Source organism: Malassezia vespertilionis, chromosome 3 (assembly GCF_029542925.1).
Source record: "Malassezia vespertilionis chromosome 3, complete sequence".
Taxonomy (NCBI): Eukaryota; Fungi; Basidiomycota; class Malasseziomycetes; order Malasseziales; family Malasseziaceae; genus Malassezia; species Malassezia vespertilionis.
Window position 1 is genome coordinate 564,822 of NC_079249.1, and position 18,665 is coordinate 583,486.

Consider the following 18,665-nt stretch of genomic DNA (forward strand, 5'->3'; position numbering starts at 1 on the left):
CCAGATGCTGGGCATTCACAGCGGGTGCCGCATGTCGCACATGATTCCATACTACATTTCGCACAATGCGCAGCTACGCGCCCATTCAAACTCAACATCACCATTGATGCGCAAATACTCGCTGCTGGAATACCGTGAAGGCCGTCCGGACAAGCGTGTGGACAATGGGAAGCCATGTGCAGCGGTTCTTTTCATTCCGGGAAACGCCGGAAGTTTTGGGCAGGTGCGTAGTATGGCGTCCAGTGCGATGCACCAATACTGGAAAAACAATGCAGGAATTGCAAGTGTGGCATGGTCCAACTGGCGTGGTCCAGTGGAGTGGTATACTGTCAGTTTTAACGAAGACTTTAGCGCATTCCACGGCCAAACACTCGAGGACCAGGCCGAGTACGTCAACGAAGTAATCAACTACTTGCGCAGTATCTGTCCTGTGACGCCTGGAGAGCCAAATGATACCAGTGTTGGCGTTGTCGCGCATAGCATGGGCGGAATCGTCGCTCGTCTTGCTCCGCATCTGCCAAATTACGCGCCGCGCAGCATCGACACAATCGTCACATTGTCGACGCCCCATGCGTTCCCACCTGTCCCTTTTGACCGATCTTTGGACCGCATTTACAATGTGATAAACAAACAAAAATTAGCGACGGAGGAAGAGCCGCTCCTGATTAGCATTGCAGGCGGCCTGCTGGACACACAGCTACCCTCCGATGCATCTTCGCTCGCACTGGCCGGCATTCATGAGCCAATAAGTCGTCTTTCTACGTATACAGCATCGCTTGAATTCCTCTGGAGTGCAGTAGACCATCTCGAGGTGGTTTGGTGTGACCAATTGCGTTTCAAAATTGCGCGCGGGTTTCTGCTGGACTATGATCTGTTGGGCTCCAACGCGAGTCAACGCGCATCGTTGGATTACCGCCTGCTCCGCCGAAAGCTGTGGCACAACATGCTTGGATTCTCGATGTTTAAGCGCTCCGAAATAGACGCATTTATTTCGCAATCAACGCTCAGCGCTGATTTGAAATTCATGGCGCAGCTCACGCCGCGGTTCGAGGTGGGAGACGAAGGAAATACATTTGGACGGGGCGAGTCCAACGTAGAGACCTACTCGCTGCTGAGCCCGCCTGGACCGCGCGCACAGCACGACATCTCCATTACAGAGGAGGACGAGCGGCTTGGGTTTGCCTTAATCACCAATTTGTTGGTGGGTTCATCGTTTACTTCGCGCTTTGTTATCTCCGATGTCGAGATGGTGGCCATGGCGTGCAAAAAATCAATCAACTTTGACAATGTTTTCAAACTGGACAGGTCCTACTGCCAGCTGTTGCTCCCGAGCGTGTACAAAGCGCTGCCAGCGTCGCCCGCTCCCCGCGGTGCCGTCTACTTTCCCAACAGCTCATACCTGTACGATGTGCCGAGCACGTCTTTTCAAACGCTGTACTTGAGCCCGAAAGACTTGAAGGACAACGATGTCCAGTTTATTCGCTTGGAGCGCACGCGCAATATGGGAGTCTACACGGGCCACGATCAGACGATGCACAAACAGACTATCTTGGACAAGGGGTTTGTCGAGGACAAGCCACTGCAGCTGCATGGAAGCCCTGGCTTGTTTTTCTCCAAGACGTGGGACTTGTTTGAGACGCCCTACGAGTGGCTCCTGTCTTCTCACGGAAGGCATGCACCGCTGTGGAAATGGCAGTTCCCCGATTTGGACTCGGCGATTCTCGTGTACGAGCTCGAACTTTTTCCTGCACCTTGTGCCGACCATTTGCATCCGCCGCCGCCGGAAACTGCGCCAATTGCGCGCGTGTCAAATATCGTCACCAACGACGAGCGCGTATTCCCTTCGTTGAATGCACAGGAACGCGTAGCCTTTCCTGTAGCGCTTCATGGAAGTGCTCCGTTTATGCCGCGTCCAACAGGTGTTGATCATGGCACATTGCTGGAGCTTTGGCTCCCGAGTGCGTACGAGTCGACCGTGTATACTGCGACATACACAAACGAGTGCCCTATTCCCTACGACCGGGTCCGTATCTCTATTCAATGGCGGGCCAGTGCGGGGCTGCTGATCTTGCGCTATCGTCTTGCATTGGTAGTATGGCCCATTGCCGTGTTGGCATTATCCTACGCTGCCTTTCCACAGTCGGGGCCGATGGAAGCACTTACCCAATTAGTGTACAGCCGCGCGGCGTACCTTTTGCTAGGCGGCCCTGCCGCTGTGCAGCTCTTAGCGAGCTCCGCTGTGGCCCTTGGCCTGGGTGGTGCGTGGCATACACTCGGCATAGGCCTCACTACCACGCAATTCCTCTACTTGGGGCCCATTCTCATGATGCTCTCGTATTGCATGGCATTTGTCGTTGCTTTCTTGATACATCACATATTTTCTCTGGGCTTTATCGGAGTTCGACGCTATGCGCCTAGCTTGCTGCGCTTTGCGAGTATGGCAAGCGATGCGCCCTTACCTTCGCGTGCCGATCTTACCGCGTGGGCCACAAAGCGCCAGACGATGCTTGGCGCACTGATCTTGGTGTTGCTCTGGTTCTTTTTGCCGTACCAAATTTTGTTTATCGTGTGTTTTATGGTACATGCCTATACGGCATTCTGCTCCCATGTCACTTGGAAACAAGCCGTACACACTTCTCGGCACAATTTGCAAGAGAAAACGACGGCGCAGCGCTACCTGCAAAACATGTGGCTGCTTCTTTATTTATTCTGGATCCTGCCGCTCAATGTCCCTGTGCTTGTGGTATGGATTCGTAACGTCAATGCAGGCTTCAATATGGGGCTGTCGCGCACAGAGCACAACATTCTCGCGACGCTGCCGCTCTTGACGCTAGTGTACCTGTGCGCCAATCCCACCGTGGACAGCGGCGCGACAGGTAAAAAACATGCGTGGATTACGTTTGGCGTGTACGCTTTTCTGTACACGGTATCACTTTTGTATGGAATACGTTACGCGTACCTACAAGCAGAGGTGTTCCAGCTGGTCATTGTGTGGGAAGTCGCCCAGCGCGTGTTCGCATCGTACCATGCCCAAGAAAGGATGGACAGCGAAGAAGTAGAGCGTGAAATTTTCGTGCTCGATTCCATGCACCAATCGGTCCCGCCGTCGCTCCAGCAGGTGCCTACGTTGGACGCTGTGTTGTCGACCTACCTCGACACACTGGATGCGTACTTGGCCGTGAAGAAGCGCGCGGGCGAAGTCACTGCGGCTGGCTTTTATCAGCTGACAAGGGCCAAGATGACGCTTGGCGGGCAGTTTGGACAGCAGCTCAGCGCAGATGTATACGACGAGCGGATGCATGCGCGCATGCATTTTGTCGATGGCGTTTTGTCCTCACAGGCGTGTAGTGACGCACAGACAATGCCGGACGAGCGTCTCGACGCGCTTGGCTTGCGCCGGCGGAAAAAACCTATATCCGAAAAAGAGCCTGTGCAAAAGGCAGAGGAAGTAACCGCACGCCCGGTGCTTGGATTCGATCCATTGTACCAGTTTAGCGGTATGCCACCGCCATCTCTGCGCCAAGCACAACAATCATTCCACGCTGGATTGCAGGCACTGCTAGGCGACAATGGGGTTTACGCATTGGGCCAGCGCCTAGCAGAACTGGAAGAGCAAATTCGCATGCTGCGCGGCGATCGGGATAACGAACAAGGAAAGTAGTAGGATATGTCGAAGCTATAGAAAGAAATTTGTAACGAAGCGGCATTTAGTCGGTTTTGCGGACTTTGGGCGGCTCTTCTTCGTCTTCGACCTCCTCTTCTTCCTCATCCTCACCGGGCTTGCGCTTGCCGAGTTGGACGCTAGGGTTAGGGTGCCGAAGATACGTACTCGTCGTTTTCGTCTTCGTCTTCCTCCTCGTCTTCGTCTTCCTCCTCGTCTTCGTCTTCGTCCCCGTCTTCGTCCTCATCGTCGTCCTCGTCGCCTTCGCCGCCGCCTTCGTTTTCGTCTTCGTCTTCGTCTTCATCGTCGTCTTCCTCCGTATCGTCTCCGTCGGCGGTCTGCATTGTAAGTCGTGTCTTCCCGCGTACAAAGTCTTCGTCCTCGTCCTCGTCGTATTCCTCTTCAAGGGCTTCGTTGACACTCTTGGCCTTACCAGCCTGCACATCGGACACTTCATTCACACTGTCCGGCGCCTCGTCTTCACGGCGGGCCTGTACGTCTTTTGCGACATTTTCGGCGCTCATGGTTGCAATCGTTGAACCCACCGCGGTACAGCCGGGCGCGACCGTCCGTGCATGCTAACATGTTATGAAAGCTATTAGGTACGGGTCTGTGCCAATCACTTAGATTGCGTGCGTATCGCGCGCCGCTCAAATCGCGCGCTAACCCACACAAAGCGAAGGGAGAGATTGGGTATGCATCGTGGTATAATAGAAAAGGATGCAAGGATGGTGCTGTTCAATGCTATACCGGCAGTGTAAATACGCCATATTTGAATATTGCGTGGTATTTAGATTACGTAGGTTTCCCGCGCCGATACTATTGTGAGTAACACTGCACATACCTTCTGCAGCTTGGCCCAGACATAGCGCATGGACCGCATGAAGCCAGCCGTGTATATGCCCTTGAGCGATTGTATCCGTGCGGGGTAGTCCACCGTTTTGGCGATCTGCTGCTTGATCACGTCGGTAAAGTCGGGTTGCTGGACCACCTGCAGCCAGAACCGTGCGGAAAGCGACACAGCATCCGCTTCCACAATAGCGTCGTCGTAGTATTCTTGCATATCGCTCGCGTGCATGACACGCTCCAATTCCTCCGGCTCAAGAGTATTCATCTTTGCAAAGACAGGGTGCGCACCCGCTTGCTTGATATAATGCCGCGCGATTCGCGCGCGAAGATTGCGTGGAAGCTTGGCCGCATGGATTGCGCGTACCTGCGGCGACAAGTCCTGCTCCATCATGAGCCATTTCTTCTCAGGGGATCCGCTACCCACACGGACCGAAGGGAACCGCGTAATCAAATCGGCGTACATGAAGCGGAACCATGGCTTCTGGTGGTCGACGATGTTCTGCACCTTGTTCTGGTTCTCGCCTCCAGGCACGTTCATACGGAAATCACCCATGTAGCTCAGGGATGCAATTTGAAGATACAGATCCCTTTCAGAGAACTTGTGGGGAAGCAGCAGGAACGAGACCCGTAAGGCTGACGCATGGTTTGCTTGTGCAGCAATGGGAACGCGCTCGTCGCTTGAATTAATCAGTGCCGCGGTCGGTTTTTGCATGCGTCCACTGATGTAAAGATTCTCCCAAAAGAGCAAATCTGCGACCATATTGTCCTCGGAAATAACACCATATTTAATGACCTTGTCGTCCACCTTTACGTACGGCACGTACCATAATCCTGCGCCCATGTCCTGCACCTCGGAAATCACCCAGCTTCCGAGCCAGCGCGACCACCACGGGTAGTGCAAAGGGTTCTCTATCAAGTTACGCGCGTGGAAATGCAGCGGGTTTTTTACGCCGAGGATCATATCAATCATCGGTGCACTTCCACTGGTCTTCTGGGAGGAGGTCTGGCGAAAAACACCAGACCCATAGGCAAACGCGTACAGCACAGGCGGAAGATTGGTATGGTGCAAAACCTTGAGCAGCTCCTTGCGATACGTCGCCTCTGCTGCTGTCATGCGTGCGACCTCAGGGACAGCATCTGGCATGACAAACGGCGTGGGGTAGAATGTCTGTTTCTCTATGGTACGCTCCAGCCGCGATTCCTTGTCATTATTCGCGATATAAATACTAGACGAAAAGGCAGAGCGGCCAGCACAGGAGGGCAGCTTTCGAGACCTCGTAAGAGCGTGCACATGCCCAGAACACAACCATGCGCGCATGATGCGGCCAGAGAACAAGTGGAGTTAAGAAGAGTGTGGAGGTCTAGCGGTCCTACAGGGCGCTCAGCGAGGCGCAATCTTTTCGCGCAGGCTATCGTCCAACACGCCCTGTGCTTGCAAATGCGCCATTACACCGCCGACTAAATGCAAGCTACCGGCAACAAATACATCTGCAGCCGAATGCATATTTTTTATTCCATCCATAGCATGCTCGATACTCGGGACCACATGCACAGACGCATCGTCCGCTTCGACGCACAGCCCATCTGCCGTGACATGCATCACTTGCGTGATATCAAGCAAGGTGCACCATTCTCCAGCAAGCTCTTGCTGCATAGACAAGCTCTTTAGAATATCTGGGTCCACTGAATGCGAAACGAGATCGTTCTTGGAGTTACCGTCGGCGTAGGTATTGTTCGTGCAAAAGTATACGCGCTTGAAAAATGCGCGCGAATTTTTCGTGCTGCGCTTTAGCTCATCGAATAGAGTCTGCAAGAGCATTTGTCCCGAGCGCCCATTGGTACAGTTAAAGATGAAAACGCGCGGCGCTTGCTTTTCAACGACTTGGGACACAAACCATCGCACGGCAAACGTAATGCTTTCCAATGTGTGCGCGCCGTCCAAGTAATACTTTGCACCACACATAGTCTGTGCGTCGACTCGCTGGCATCGCCCAGGCCAAAATGCATCGTGCAGCGCCGTGCACAGCGTCTTGGTCAGCGGCGCTTGCAGCGCTCCAAGCTTTGCGATCGCACCGGGATACAGCTGTTTGCCCGCATCGGAAACAGAAAATGCGCGTGCAAGCGCGACGGCCATACTTGCATTCGCGCGCTGGTGCTCTCCAGGAAGGCCCAACTCGACGGTGCCCATACCCTCCGGTTCTTGCACAATTTCAAAGCTCGACGCGCGAATTTTTGTCGCATAGGCCTCCAGCGTTGCCTCTGCACTACTGGGCTGCGGCGTGGAAAATGCGGGCGCGCCCTCCTTAAATATACCCGCTTTTTGCAGTGCGATTTCCTCGATGGTATTCCCAAGCAGCGCCGTGTGATCCAAACCCAGCGCCGTGACGCCAGTAGCGATGGGATGCTGTACAATATTTGTAGAGTCGTACAATCCTCCAATACCCACTTCTAGAAGCGTAGCAGATACCTTCTTAGAGATGAATACATGGAATGCGAGCAGTGTCATGAATCGAAAATACATGGGACGCAGCGGTGTTGTTTCATATTGGCGCGTCGTGTTGTGTGCCAGATTGTCCCACACCTCCCAAAAGTACCGGGCAAACTCGGACTCCGAAAGTGGGACTCCATCAATCCGGATTCGTTCACGCGCAGCAACCATATGGGGCGACGTATACAATCCAATCTTTTCTGTTCCTACAGGCCGCACCGCACGAAGGATTGCATCCAGAAATGCGGCTGTAGATCCTTTGCCTTTTGTGCCTGTGATATGCAGCACATTGATGTTGTCCAGCTCTTTTCGCGTATGCCCTATCCGGCTCAGGTACTCTGTCATTTCCTGTTCATTTTGCTCATTCACTGTTCTCCCACTTTTGCGGATGGCTTCGAGCGTGGCTGCATTGGATTGCAAAGAGTTTAGTGCATCAATCGCCCCTTCATAGGTCGCCATCGAGGACGCGTTTCGCTCGCACATGCGTTTTGCACTACCAATCCAACCCAAATGCGCACGGCGCGGCAGACGCATGCAATAATACTTTTGGGCACGCGCGCGGACCACCGTGTCGGCTTACTTAGGCCCACGTGGTCTTGGCCACAAATAGCTAGTTTTGCATTTATTCACGTGATATGACAGTGAATCTTCGGACGCGCGAGTGGACAAGGCAGTGGAGCTACGGCGCCGATTTCTGCTTTCAACCATCAAGGCTTACTGAGTGGATCGACTTGGTGCGTATTGTGGTAAGCGCAACTTGCTGTGCAATGGGCTGCGGAATGTAGCAGACAATGCACAGCAGTTGCGCTTGTCTCCGCTGAGATTGCATACTAACACGTGAAACAGTGTACCATGGTCCGCAACAGCACCGTTAGCCCCTACATTGGCCGCCTTGGCCGCAGCAAGCTCTACTCCAAGAAAGGTGGCTTTAAGCACACTGGACGTAAGCCCGCTGCTGCTGCTGAGGAGACTCCCGTCACCACCGAGGAGAAGGCTGTTGGTGGTGCCAAGAACGGTGGCAAGCGTCTTGTACCCACCGCCAAAGCTTCCCGCTTCTACCCTGCCGATGACGTGCGCACAAAGAAGGTCAACCGTAAGACTGCGAAGCCGACCAAGCTGCGCGAGAGCATCACTCCCGGCACTGTGCTCATCCTCCTTGCCGGCCGTTTCCGCGGCAAGCGTGTCATTTTTTTGAAGCAGCTTGACAGCGGTCTCTTGCTCGTCACTGGCCCCTTCAAGCTCAACGGTGTGCCTATCCGCAGGGTCAACCAGGCTTACGTGATTGCCACTAGCACCAAGGTGGATGTCAGCAACGTGAGCGTGGATGACAAGCTGAACGACGCATACTTCCGTCGTGAGAAGGCCGCGAAGCAAAAGACCGAGGCTGCCTTTTTTGCTGACCCCGCAAACAAGGCTCCTCTCCCTGAGAACAAGGTCGCCGACCAGAAGGCTCTTGACAAGGACGTGATTGCCTCGATCAAGAAGGAGGGTCCTTTGCTCGCCAAATACCTTGCGGCTACCTTCTCCCTCTCCAAGGGCGACAAGCCGCATGCGCTCCGCTTCTAAGCGGGTCGATGATTGATGTCTGTAGTGCGCCACAATGCTCGTGTAGCGCTTTGCCCGGTATGGTGCATCTGACCTAACACGGACTGCATTTTATTGAATCATTGTGCACTGCCGCCCGGGTACGGTCGGGTAAACTGTATCTGTTCCAAAATAGGCTGGAATCCAATGGAAGTGCTCATTGCACTTTTTGCCTCATGTCGTGATTGTTTTCTACGTAGTATCATACAGTTTGAGAGGGTCGTTTGCCTCTCTTGCCTCTGCGCGCTCACGTCCATGCCGGCTCAAGTCACGCAGCTTGCGTGTCGTTACATCGGGCATACGTTGCCATTTGATCTGCTGGTCGCCATGGTTGGGTGGCTGGGGAATACTGTTCGCCACAGACGGCGCTTTTTTCTTCACAAGTTCGCGCGTAGAGAGCTGGCCCGGTGCAAGAGGCATGCCGACCGCAATGCCATTTTCGCGCTCGTGCAAAAAACGGCCGAGAGACTTGGATCGCTTCGCCAACACATTCACACGATGCTCTTCGCGCGCGTTCAGCAAGTCGACATTCGGTTGGCACATGACTTGAAGTGCTTGCTGCCGCCTGCGAATTTCGCCCAAATGTTTGCGGATTTGGTCTTCAGTGAGGTCGTGCCGAGGCGCGATGGCATACTCTACGTGCCACGACAAACCTTTTTTGCCCGGTAACTTGGTGCGACCGCAGCGCATATCCTCGAGTTGTGCTTCGCTGAGTGGACCGTACAGTGCAGTGGCATCCACAGGCCCACGAACCAGCGCGTCGTTTAAATACCTGTCCATCGAAACGTCCAGCTGTGTAATTTTTTTGCTCTCTGCGCCCTGCACTATCACATGCATGGTCCCTGTACCAAACCGCGTCTCAAGCGAAATGTGCAGCGATTCATCAGGGAAGGTTTCCGTGGCCTTGTCCAGGATCTGCTCGAGCAGGCCGAGGCATAGCCGGTACGCCATATCACCCATCTCGGTGCTCCCAAACAGCGCCTTGTTCATTTCGTCCAGGCTGATGTATTGGAAGCCAAATATCTGCGCGGTGTTGTGGTACGCAACAAAAATGCCGTCCATATGACCAATTCGCGCCTGGAAATTGTACTTGAGGAACGCTGCGCGTGCCATATCCCAATATTCGCGCTCGAACGATTCCCAAAGTCCATTCACATGATCGATCTGGTAGCCGCCTGCTTCGACATAATTTGCACGATCGTGTCGCACGGAAACGACCGCGCGTGTCTTCAAGTCAAATGTCTTGCGCGGCAACCGCAAATCTTGGCAGTCGAGTTGCGAGCGCATGAGCAGCTTGGACGTCTTGGCGTAGTGGTAGGCTTCTTTTCGCTCGCGCGCTTCCTTGTCAAGTTTCCAGCTGTTGACACGCTCGTACTTGGCGTATTCGTCTGGTGCTGCCGTTAAAAATTTCTCCAGACTCTTGCCTAGTGACGTGAGCACATAATTGTTGTTATCAATGTCCCCATCGGTCACTTTGTCCGCGTCGATCGCATAAAAGCCTGTAGGCTGACGCGTAAGGCAGATGGAGACAGGGAGCTTGGCGCCTTCGCTAAATCCCGTAGACATATCCCCAAAGCTCGCGCTAAATCCCTTCAGTTCCGGCTCTTTCCATCGGCTCAGCAGGTAATAGCAGTGGCTTAGCAAGCCTGTCATGCTGCTCGTACTCCCGCAATACTTTTTCTTCTCTTTCTCCGTGATTTTTAAAAGCTCGGGATCACGGCTCGAGGTGAGGTAGGGTGGAAGTGCGCCATAGTCAAAGAGGTCGACGTCCAGCACGTTCCGGATGCGCGGGTCAAAATTGTATATACCAGAGTTTTTGTCTCGTAACCAATGGATGCCTGTGTTGAACAGAACGCGGTCCAGTCCGTGTGCCAACGAAGCTATTTGCATCTCGCGCAGTGGCTCGACCGTCTCAATTAGAACGTCGTTCGGCGAAAGTCGGCCTGCTTTTGCATCGCTGTCGTGCGACTGTTCCAGGCGCACCATTCGGGCTTTCTGTGCTTCCTCCCCATACAGTAATGTGGTAGATTTTGGCAGGCGTTTGTGCGATTTGAGCGCGGGGGCCGGCTTGGGAGGCGGGGTGCTCGGCTCCGCTATTTTTTTGGGCGCTGGCTCTTCGGTGCTTTTCTTTGCGCGTAACGCACCTTTGATCTTGGTTCTTGTACGCCGAGTTGGTGCCTTTTTTCCCACCTTGGGATGGTCCGCCTCAGCGTGGCTCGCCGTCGTGCGTTGTGCCGTTGCAACGGCTCTACGCTGATTCGCTTGCATCAGCCGTGCGTACTTTGTAGTTGCCTTTTTTGCAGAGGGTGTTGTGACATGCAGTTGGCGCGTCATAAATGACCCAAATGCTTTTTTGTGTACGGGCACATACCTGATGGGGGCCCATAATGGATGCAGCATGTCGCGCGTGCAACAGCAGTGGTCGCAGTGGCAATGCAGAAGGCACGTAAAGCATCTGTTTTAGTCAGCTCTTCTCACAGGGTACAGGGACGATGCGTGGTGCAGTCATTTGATACGTCATTTCGTGGTATACCAAGCCATGGTGGCACTCTATTTATGCAGGGACATTCCACAAGCGACTCCTGTATATGAGTATCCGAAAAAAAAAACGAACCATAATAGCGGTGGCGCGAGAATATTTGTATGATTTGCGTTCAGCTCGTGTGGCCAAATATTTTGGAAAAAGTAGACTGTTGTTAGCTTTTGCATATACGAACATAAATGTCCAACAACTACACCGGCCAATTCAGACCGTCGTTGTCTTGACTGCGCATTCATGACCCAGCCAAATGCCATCATGAAGAATGGCATGTAAGGAGCGGTGATCGTAATAAGTCCAACCAAATTTACCTGGACATGCCGATTCTTTCGACACCAATGGTACATAAGCGCGTAATTTAATGCATTCCCCAGGAATGACATCTCTAGTACAGGGTCAACTAGGAGCAAAGTGATTGACAAAAGCAGGAGGAACCACGTATACGCTGCACGGCGTCCACTACCAAACGTCTGCATTTCTAGCATGTATGAATACCGCATCGAAAACAGTAGCTGCAGTACAAGCCAGAGATCAAATGGCCCAAAGTAGAAAAACGCCGTCGCGATGCGCCAGTACTGGCCCGAATGAAATACAAGTCGCGGTGAATAGAACAGCTGGTAAGACGAGACAAAATTCAGCTGTTCAAGGATTCCCAGTACAATAGCACCGGCCGTCCATACCGTCGTAATCGGCGCCAGCGTATCCAAATCCATGCCGAACTCGAAGCAAGGTCCAGCAAAACCACGCGTGGAGACGCCCGTGCACGTGACACACCTCCATCGTACTTCATCCGCGCGGTCCACACGAGTTTTGCAACATGAGCGCCGCGAAGGACAGCGTGGCAGAATGTTTGCCAATGCTGCTTCAGGCACCGCCTGGGCAGCTGAAGAATGTAACTTACGATCTGAAAAACATACTGTTGTCTACAGGAGCGAATGCCAATTTGGAAGAGCACATGCAGCCATATTTGGGCCAGCATCATTGCGCGCAACTTTCTGTTGCCAATATTAAGCGCGGGGATCAGAGCGACGACGCGATTATTTGCGACGCAGCAAAGATCGAGACGCCGCAAGGGCTTCGCTATGTGCACCCGCGAATGCAAGTCTCTTTTGCGTACGATTATGCTAACGATACGGTATCGGACGTCCAGCCTTTGCCTGCGCAGCATGCATTGGAAACGCTCCGTGCAGCTGTGGACGAGCAACTGCGCAAGTACTTGTATAACCATTTTCATAACGGCGTTTCGTCTGTGTTCGTTCCTACTGCATCCGCGGTAGAAAAGGAGATCGAAGCGCCACAGGACGGCAGAAGTACCAAAAAGACCGAGTCTGAAGAGGGGAGCACAGAGCACGAGCACGAAACAGACCCTGCAGAAAGCGCGAATGAGTCTGAAAAGCAGGGTGCTGAGATTTCCGAGCCCGCAAAAGCGAGCGAGACCGCGCAGGAAGAAACAGTAGATAAAGCGCAAGCCGAGGCGCCCGACTCTGGCACCATATCCCTTGACACGGAAACCGTTACTTTGGAACAGGATGTCGCTAGGTCTCTTTTGACGTTGCATGTGGTCGGGAACAAGTATAATTTGCGCAACTACTGGTCGGGACGCTGGCGCTCTACTTACGTGTACGACACGACAACACATACGTTTCTCGAAGCAAAAATCGAACTGCTATGCCACTACTTTGAGAACGGAAATGTGCAAATGCATACCAAGGTGCAAGCACTTCCCACGTACACGGCGCCGAGTACAGATCCGGCGGCGCTTGCAAGCGCGATAGTCTCGGCGATTGAGCGCTATGAACAGGCGTACCAAACATCGCTCTTTGACACCACAGACGAGCTTCGTGAGCGCGCGTTTAAACTGCTGCGCCGTACGCTGCCTATCACGCGCCAAAAGATTGACTGGGAAAAGGCTGTGTCGTACAAGCTCGGGTCCGAGCTCGCGAACAAACCATAGCCTACCACGTGATGTTCTTTGTGTCTGTGTGCATGGTCCGTGCAATGCTGCAGCGTGCTCCTATCCCACGGCCACAATGCATCGCTTGAATATACTCCAATTTGAAGGCGCGGAGCGCATTTCCAGGCGTATCGATCGACGTAGCATGCTATGGCACATGCCTTGGCGCCCATTGTCTATGCGCTGGTCGCCTCGGGGTAGGTCCGTGCAAAGTGCGCCATGGCACGACTACCTTCTCTTGCATGAGGACGCGCCGTTGCGTGCGCTGTTTTATGTCATGATAAAAGGATCGATTGCACCGTATGGATGTCTTGCTCTTGTACCGCAAAGTCGTGTTTCAACGTGGGCGACGTCGCACAAGCGGTCCCACAAAACGGAGTGGTACTTGTCCGTGACGGGGTTTGAAAAGCCAAAAGAGCAAGGCGCTATGGTTGAGTGGGTTATTCGTATCCACGGTGACGTCGCCGAAGCACATCGATGCGAGCACCAGATTCGCGTACGTGGTTGCATTACTTACTCCAGCACACACTCCAAGCGCTTTCTACAGCGCATGCATCTGCGCCCACACTTGCTGCCGAAACCACGCCGCAAATCCGTACCTTTCCAGGCGAGCACTTGCACGACTGGGGTGCGATTGAGGAACGCTATAACATCATGCTTGCCACTCTGGATATCTGCACGCTCGCAGACACGCTTCCTTCCCCTTGCGACACGCTTTTATCATCCGCCAAGAGCAGTGCACCGTGTGCTGAAGAAGGGCCATGTGAAGCAACGCAGTGTCGCGCAGACCTCACCGTAGAGGAGCGCACGCAGCGCAGGTTTTCCATATAAGTGCGGCTATGTAGCAAGCTATGCACCGCGTGATTTTGCAATAAACGTCTCGAGATAACGCTTGAGCGGTTTCGCCTCGAGCGCTAAGATATTTTGTGCAAGTTCCATGGCCAGTTCAGGAGGGCATTGCACGCGCGGCAAATATACCCCCGTCAGGTACTGGATAAACTCATCCTTACGAACATGGCACATGGTCTTGAGCAGTACACTGAGTTCAGAAAGCACCAACTGCGACTGTGCGTCGCTGGTATCAAACGAGGCCTTACTCGGCACTTGGAACACAATCGGAAGCATGGCAGTGTACATAAATTGTTCAAATCCTGGGAGGCCCGCTTGCGTGTCGTTCGAAGAGCGGCCCCAGAGCGCGACGAGCCGTACAAGCACACCGATCGCACTGCGCTGGGTAACTGCCTCGCCATTCTCGGCATAATAGACCAGGCTTTGCAGCACGGTTTGCAGCTGTTGTTGGTTCTTTTCTGAGAGCAGCACACGGTCGAGGCCGGCGCTCAACAGCGCATTAATCAGTCCAAAGTACGCGCGCTCTGTATCAGAACGCCGAACAAGGTCGTCTGTGCCTTGCACACCCTGGTTTAGGAAGGAAAAAATACGGTTCACCAGGACAAAAAACAAATCATCCACCACGCCGTGCACGTTTTCCTTGTACTTGTGAATGATCAAACCAAAGAACCCAACGAGATCCACTAGCTCCGCTTCCGTTACTTGGTTTACCAGCGCATTGGTCAGCGTCGGAATATACGGCAAAACGGCAGGACCGGCGGATGCAACTATGCGCGCGAAAGCACCGCGCGAAGCTTCGCGCACAATAAGAAACTGATTCAGGGCTGTGAGTGCCATAAGTATTTGTTCCGTCACCGGCTTGAACTCTGGGATCCACGCAGGTATTGTGGCGCGTGCAGGATCGTAGTCGGGGAATCCCTTGGCCAGCGTGCTGAGTGCGAGGGTCAGATGGTGTACTTGGAGTACGGTCTGCAAGTTACTCGTGTCCTGTCCAAATTGCTGCACAGCCTGCTGCAACTGCTCCGAGAGTGGTATGGTGATCGCTTTAAACAGCATGACCTGTGTCTCTGGCGCAGCGCCGAGCTGCGCAATAAGCAGGCCAGCGGTGTCAAAGAGATAGAGCTGGCTGTCAAAGGCACCTGCTTTTTCTGTGGCCTTGGACAAAGGGTCCTCGTCGTTAGTGACCGATGGAAGCACAGCATTAATGACAAACGCTTCTTGCATCCCTTCCAGTACTTTCGGGACAAATGCAGAGGGAACCGCTGTGCGTGTGTCGCGCACAAAGCGATAAAACAGGTAGTTAATCCTGCGCCGCATACCAACGTGCGGATTACGCAATCCGCGCTCGCCCAAAAATACCGAGAGTGCCTCGGGAATCAGGTCGGGCCAGAGCAAAAAGCTGGAGGAGTAGCGCACGATACATTCAAAGTATTGCAGCACCACAACGGGGTGGGGATGGGTGGATATAGAGGAATGGAAAAGACGCTCGAGCATCTCTCCAAGCTGGTTTGGGGGCAGCGACTGATACACTGCAATAGACTGGCGCACATTGCGCGATTTTCCTGGCTCCTGTGGTACTTGCACAAAAGAGTGGGGCCCGAGCCCGACTTTGTTGCCGCGCACGGAGTGAAGAATTTCGCCGCAGCAGTAAATCACGTAGAGGCAGAGCTCCGCTTGCTCCCAGGGCAAGTCTTGCTGACCGACGGCCGCCAAGGTAGAAAAGACAAGCGACTGAACAGCATTTAGGACAAGCGGCTCGTGAATCGCGGCAAGTGCACCGAGTGTGACTTGGAGTTGTTTTCGGAGCTCCAAAGACTTGACAAGGTGTTCGTCGTCCTCTTCGTCGTCGTCATCGCCACCAGATGCCGCGCCGCCGACGAGGGATGAGTCTTGCCAGTCGATCTCGCTGTCAAACTTAAACTTGTGTAGGACAAGCGCAATGAGCTGCACCACAAACTCAGTTTGTGCCGGACTCAACGTCACACCCACATTTTCCCCTTGGCGTTTATTTTTCTTGTACAAGCCAAGGACGAGATGGACGCAAGGCAGTAGCTGCTCTGTGGGTTCATCGTATTCGTCTGCCAAGAATGCCAGCGCGGTCTGCAAACAGGCAAGCAAGGTGCCATGAGCCATGTCCTGCATTTCGGCATCGCTCGCATCTTCTGCAATTTTGACCAGTTCTGTGCACGTTGCATTCAAAAGCTTGGCCAAGTGTTCTCTAAACTCGGCTTGTGCTTCTCCGCTCGCGCCTGGCGCTGAGCGCGTTGAGCGCTCCAACGAGCTAACGACATCGTCCATGTTCAGGCCCTTGATCATGGATAATTTGTCGCCTGGTTTCATACCTTTGCACAGCACGTCGCAGAGCGTATCAGAAGTTACACAACGCAATTGCATATGCTGTGAGTGAAGCGCTTGGAATAGCAAAGGTACTGTGTGCACATTGATGATCAAGGAGATATCGATCCAAGACACGTAGTCGCCCACGACGGCCATCGAAAGCTGAGCAAGTGCGCCGGCATTGGACGGCGTGAGATAATGCTCGGACTTATCTTGGCCATTGCTCGACTCCATTGCCTGCAACGCGTCTTGCGCAATTTTCCACAAGAGATCGGCAATGGCCATGGCGTGGTTCGCACGGATCTCATCGCGCACAGCCGAGTCACGCTGGAGCCGCTCCTTGGAACGGACGGAGCGCAAGGCCACATCCGAGCCGAGACTCAACGAAAGATCGTGCAATACACGCATGACCAAATCTGTGGAAATCGCGTTTAGAGTTCCGTTCTGCACCTGCTGTGCTGGCGCATATGTGGTGCAGAGTGCAAGTAGCACGCTAAAAAATGAGTAAGATGTGCTGAGGCTGTACGTTTGCAGCACAAGGAGCGACAGGGTTTGTGCGAGTTTATTTTTCATGAAACTGAGCCCGTTTTCGCCATTCGACAAAACAAATTCGCTTTGTAGGTATGAAAGTGCCGACTCCTGCAGAAAAGACAACGCCTCAGGAGCATTTGGGAGTTGATGCACACTAGCGTTAGCATATACCAATAGTGCCACGTACCGCTTGTCCAAAAAGTCATCGACGAGGTTCAAGCCAAAGAGCCGCGCCGCATGACTCCATTTTGGAGAGCAGCGATCATCTGTTCGTGCTGTCCATATGGCCCATCCCGTGTTCCAGCTTTCCTCCGTGTTCTGTTTCAGCTGCTCGAGGTAAGCAAGCGCTTGTGAAACGAGACCGGCATCGGACACTGTCGAGGCATTGGAAGCAATATCTACAGCTTGTACAAGCTGTTCCTCTTGTGAATCCATTGTAGTGCAGCGCTTTTACAGCGCACTGAGCGTTCGAACGACCTTCTGCGGTGCGTCGACTCGATGTTGCGCAACGATCAGCGATGCAGAAGCAACACCAAGCGCAGGTTCTTCTATCATGTGACAATTGCCACGTGGTGTGTGGTGCCATGCGTGTGCACAATGCAGCCAGTGCGCTCTTGCGCATTGCGTACACTTTTTGACACTGACTATGTCTAGAGTGTGTGGCGCCGCAATGTCGGCGATCCCCAAAGCAGGAGTGCGCACATTTTCTACTTCTATAAGGCATTCAAAGCCACCTACGGCGGTCGTGATGATGAACATGGGCGGCCCCGCGGACCTTGACGAGGTAAACCCATTTTTGACGCGTCTCTTTCTGGACCGTGACCTGATGCGCCTTCCATTCCAGTCACGACTAGCGCCCATGATTGCTACACGAAGAACATCGAAAGTGCGCGATCAGTACGATCAAATTGGTGGCGGCTCGCCCATCCTGCGCTGGACGCGCACGCAAGGGGACGCAATGGCCAAGATGCTGGACGAGCTGAACCCCGCTTCGGCTCCGCACAAGGCGTACGTTGCGTTTCGCTACGCAAGTCCTTTGACAGAAGAGTGCATGAATGAAATGGAGGCCGACGGTGTGCAACGTGCCGTCGGCTTCTCCCAATATCCGCAATACAGCTGCAGTACAACGGGCAGCAGCTTGAATCAGTTGTACCGCGAGATCAAGCAGCGCGAAGAGGCTGGAACGCCAGGCGGTGATATCCAGTGGTCCATCATTGATCGATGGCCCACACACGCTGGACTTATCCAAGCGTTTTGCAACAGGGTCAAGGAGGGGCTCGCAAAGTTTCCCGCCGCTGTCCGCGAACAAGTGCCCATTATGTTTAGCGCACACTCGCTCCCGATGCAGGTTGTATCGGGGCGTGGTGATCCATACCCTGCGGAGGTGGCAGCGACCGTGGCCGCCGTAATGCAAAAACTCGGATGGAAGAACCCATACCGCTTGACGTGGCAGAGTCAAGTGGGTCCGTCAGCGTGGCTCGGCCCGCAAACCAGCGACACACTTAAGGGCTGGGCGAAGCAGGGCCACAAGAACGCGCTCGTAGTTCCCGTTGCGTTCACTAGCGACCACATCGAGACGTTGTTCGAGCTGGATATCGAGCTGCAAGAGGATGCCCACAAGTTTGGCATACATTTGGAACGCGCACCGTCACTGAACGACGAGCCTGTATTTTTGCGGGCACTGGCAGATATCGTGAGCGAGCATCTCTACTCGTGCGAGTATACAAAAGACGGCGGAAATGCACATGCTGGTGTGCCTTGGGCGCAAGGCAGCTCGAGCTATCAAATGGCGCTCCGATGTCCGGGATGCGTAAATGCTGACTGCGCACACCAAAAACAGTTTTTCTTAGCATGATAACATCCTAAATCTACG

General features: G+C 53.6%; 9 protein-coding genes across 9 annotated transcripts; 4 read left to right on the forward strand and 5 right to left on the reverse strand.

Moving 5' to 3' along the window:
- Nucleotides 1-31: 31 nt before the first annotated feature.
- On the forward strand, nt 32-3,661 carry BST1 (GPI inositol deacylase; the record flags this gene model as incomplete). Its single annotated transcript, XM_056206618.1, has 1 exon — nt 32-3,661. The coding sequence occupies one exon, from the start codon at nt 32-34 to the stop codon at nt 3,659-3,661; it is 3,630 nt and encodes a 1,209-aa protein (XP_056062593.1).
- Nucleotides 3,662-3,707: 46 nt separating this feature from the next.
- MVES1_001778 (uncharacterized protein) lies at nt 3,708-4,431 on the reverse strand (the record flags this gene model as incomplete). Its single annotated transcript, XM_056206619.1, has 3 exons — nt 3,708-3,801; nt 3,830-4,180; nt 4,427-4,431. 3 exons carry the CDS (start codon nt 4,429-4,431, stop codon nt 3,708-3,710), a joined length of 450 nt encoding a protein of 149 aa, XP_056062594.1.
- A 25-nt stretch (nt 4,432-4,456) lies between these two features.
- Nucleotides 4,457-5,654, reverse strand: TAM41 (Mitochondrial translocator assembly and maintenance protein 41; the record flags this gene model as incomplete). The annotated part of the gene is made up of 2 exons (XM_056206620.1): nt 4,457-4,480; nt 4,506-5,654. The coding sequence occupies 2 exons, from the start codon at nt 5,652-5,654 to the stop codon at nt 4,457-4,459; spliced, it is 1,173 nt and encodes a 390-aa protein (XP_056062595.1).
- A 237-nt stretch (nt 5,655-5,891) lies between these two features.
- On the reverse strand, nt 5,892-7,457 carry MET7 (tetrahydrofolate synthase; the record flags this gene model as incomplete). The annotated part of the gene is made up of 1 exon (XM_056206621.1): nt 5,892-7,457. The coding sequence occupies one exon, from the start codon at nt 7,455-7,457 to the stop codon at nt 5,892-5,894; it is 1,566 nt and encodes a 521-aa protein (XP_056062596.1).
- Nucleotides 7,458-7,850: 393 nt separating this feature from the next.
- Nucleotides 7,851-8,564, forward strand: RPL6 (60S ribosomal protein L6; the record flags this gene model as incomplete). Its single annotated transcript, XM_056206622.1, has 1 exon — nt 7,851-8,564. The coding sequence occupies one exon, from the start codon at nt 7,851-7,853 to the stop codon at nt 8,562-8,564; it is 714 nt and encodes a 237-aa protein (XP_056062597.1).
- Nucleotides 8,565-8,774: 210 nt separating this feature from the next.
- MVES1_001782 (uncharacterized protein) lies at nt 8,775-11,440 on the reverse strand (the record flags this gene model as incomplete). Its single annotated transcript, XM_056206623.1, has 2 exons — nt 8,775-10,953; nt 11,433-11,440. 2 exons carry the CDS (start codon nt 11,438-11,440, stop codon nt 8,775-8,777), a joined length of 2,187 nt encoding a protein of 728 aa, XP_056062598.1.
- A 498-nt stretch (nt 11,441-11,938) lies between these two features.
- CAP1 (F-actin-capping protein subunit alpha) lies at nt 11,939-13,075 on the forward strand (the record flags this gene model as incomplete). The annotated part of the gene is made up of 1 exon (XM_056206624.1): nt 11,939-13,075. One exon carries the CDS (start codon nt 11,939-11,941, stop codon nt 13,073-13,075), a length of 1,137 nt encoding a protein of 378 aa, XP_056062599.1.
- An 849-nt stretch (nt 13,076-13,924) lies between these two features.
- Nucleotides 13,925-17,227, reverse strand: LOS1 (pre-tRNA nuclear export protein; the record flags this gene model as incomplete). Its single annotated transcript, XM_056206625.1, has 1 exon — nt 13,925-17,227. One exon carries the CDS (start codon nt 17,225-17,227, stop codon nt 13,925-13,927), a length of 3,303 nt encoding a protein of 1,100 aa, XP_056062600.1.
- A 235-nt stretch (nt 17,228-17,462) lies between these two features.
- Nucleotides 17,463-18,647, forward strand: MVES1_001785 (uncharacterized protein; the record flags this gene model as incomplete). Its single annotated transcript, XM_056206626.1, has 1 exon — nt 17,463-18,647. The coding sequence occupies one exon, from the start codon at nt 17,463-17,465 to the stop codon at nt 18,645-18,647; it is 1,185 nt and encodes a 394-aa protein (XP_056062601.1).
- Between the last annotated feature and the right edge of the window lie 18 nt (nt 18,648-18,665).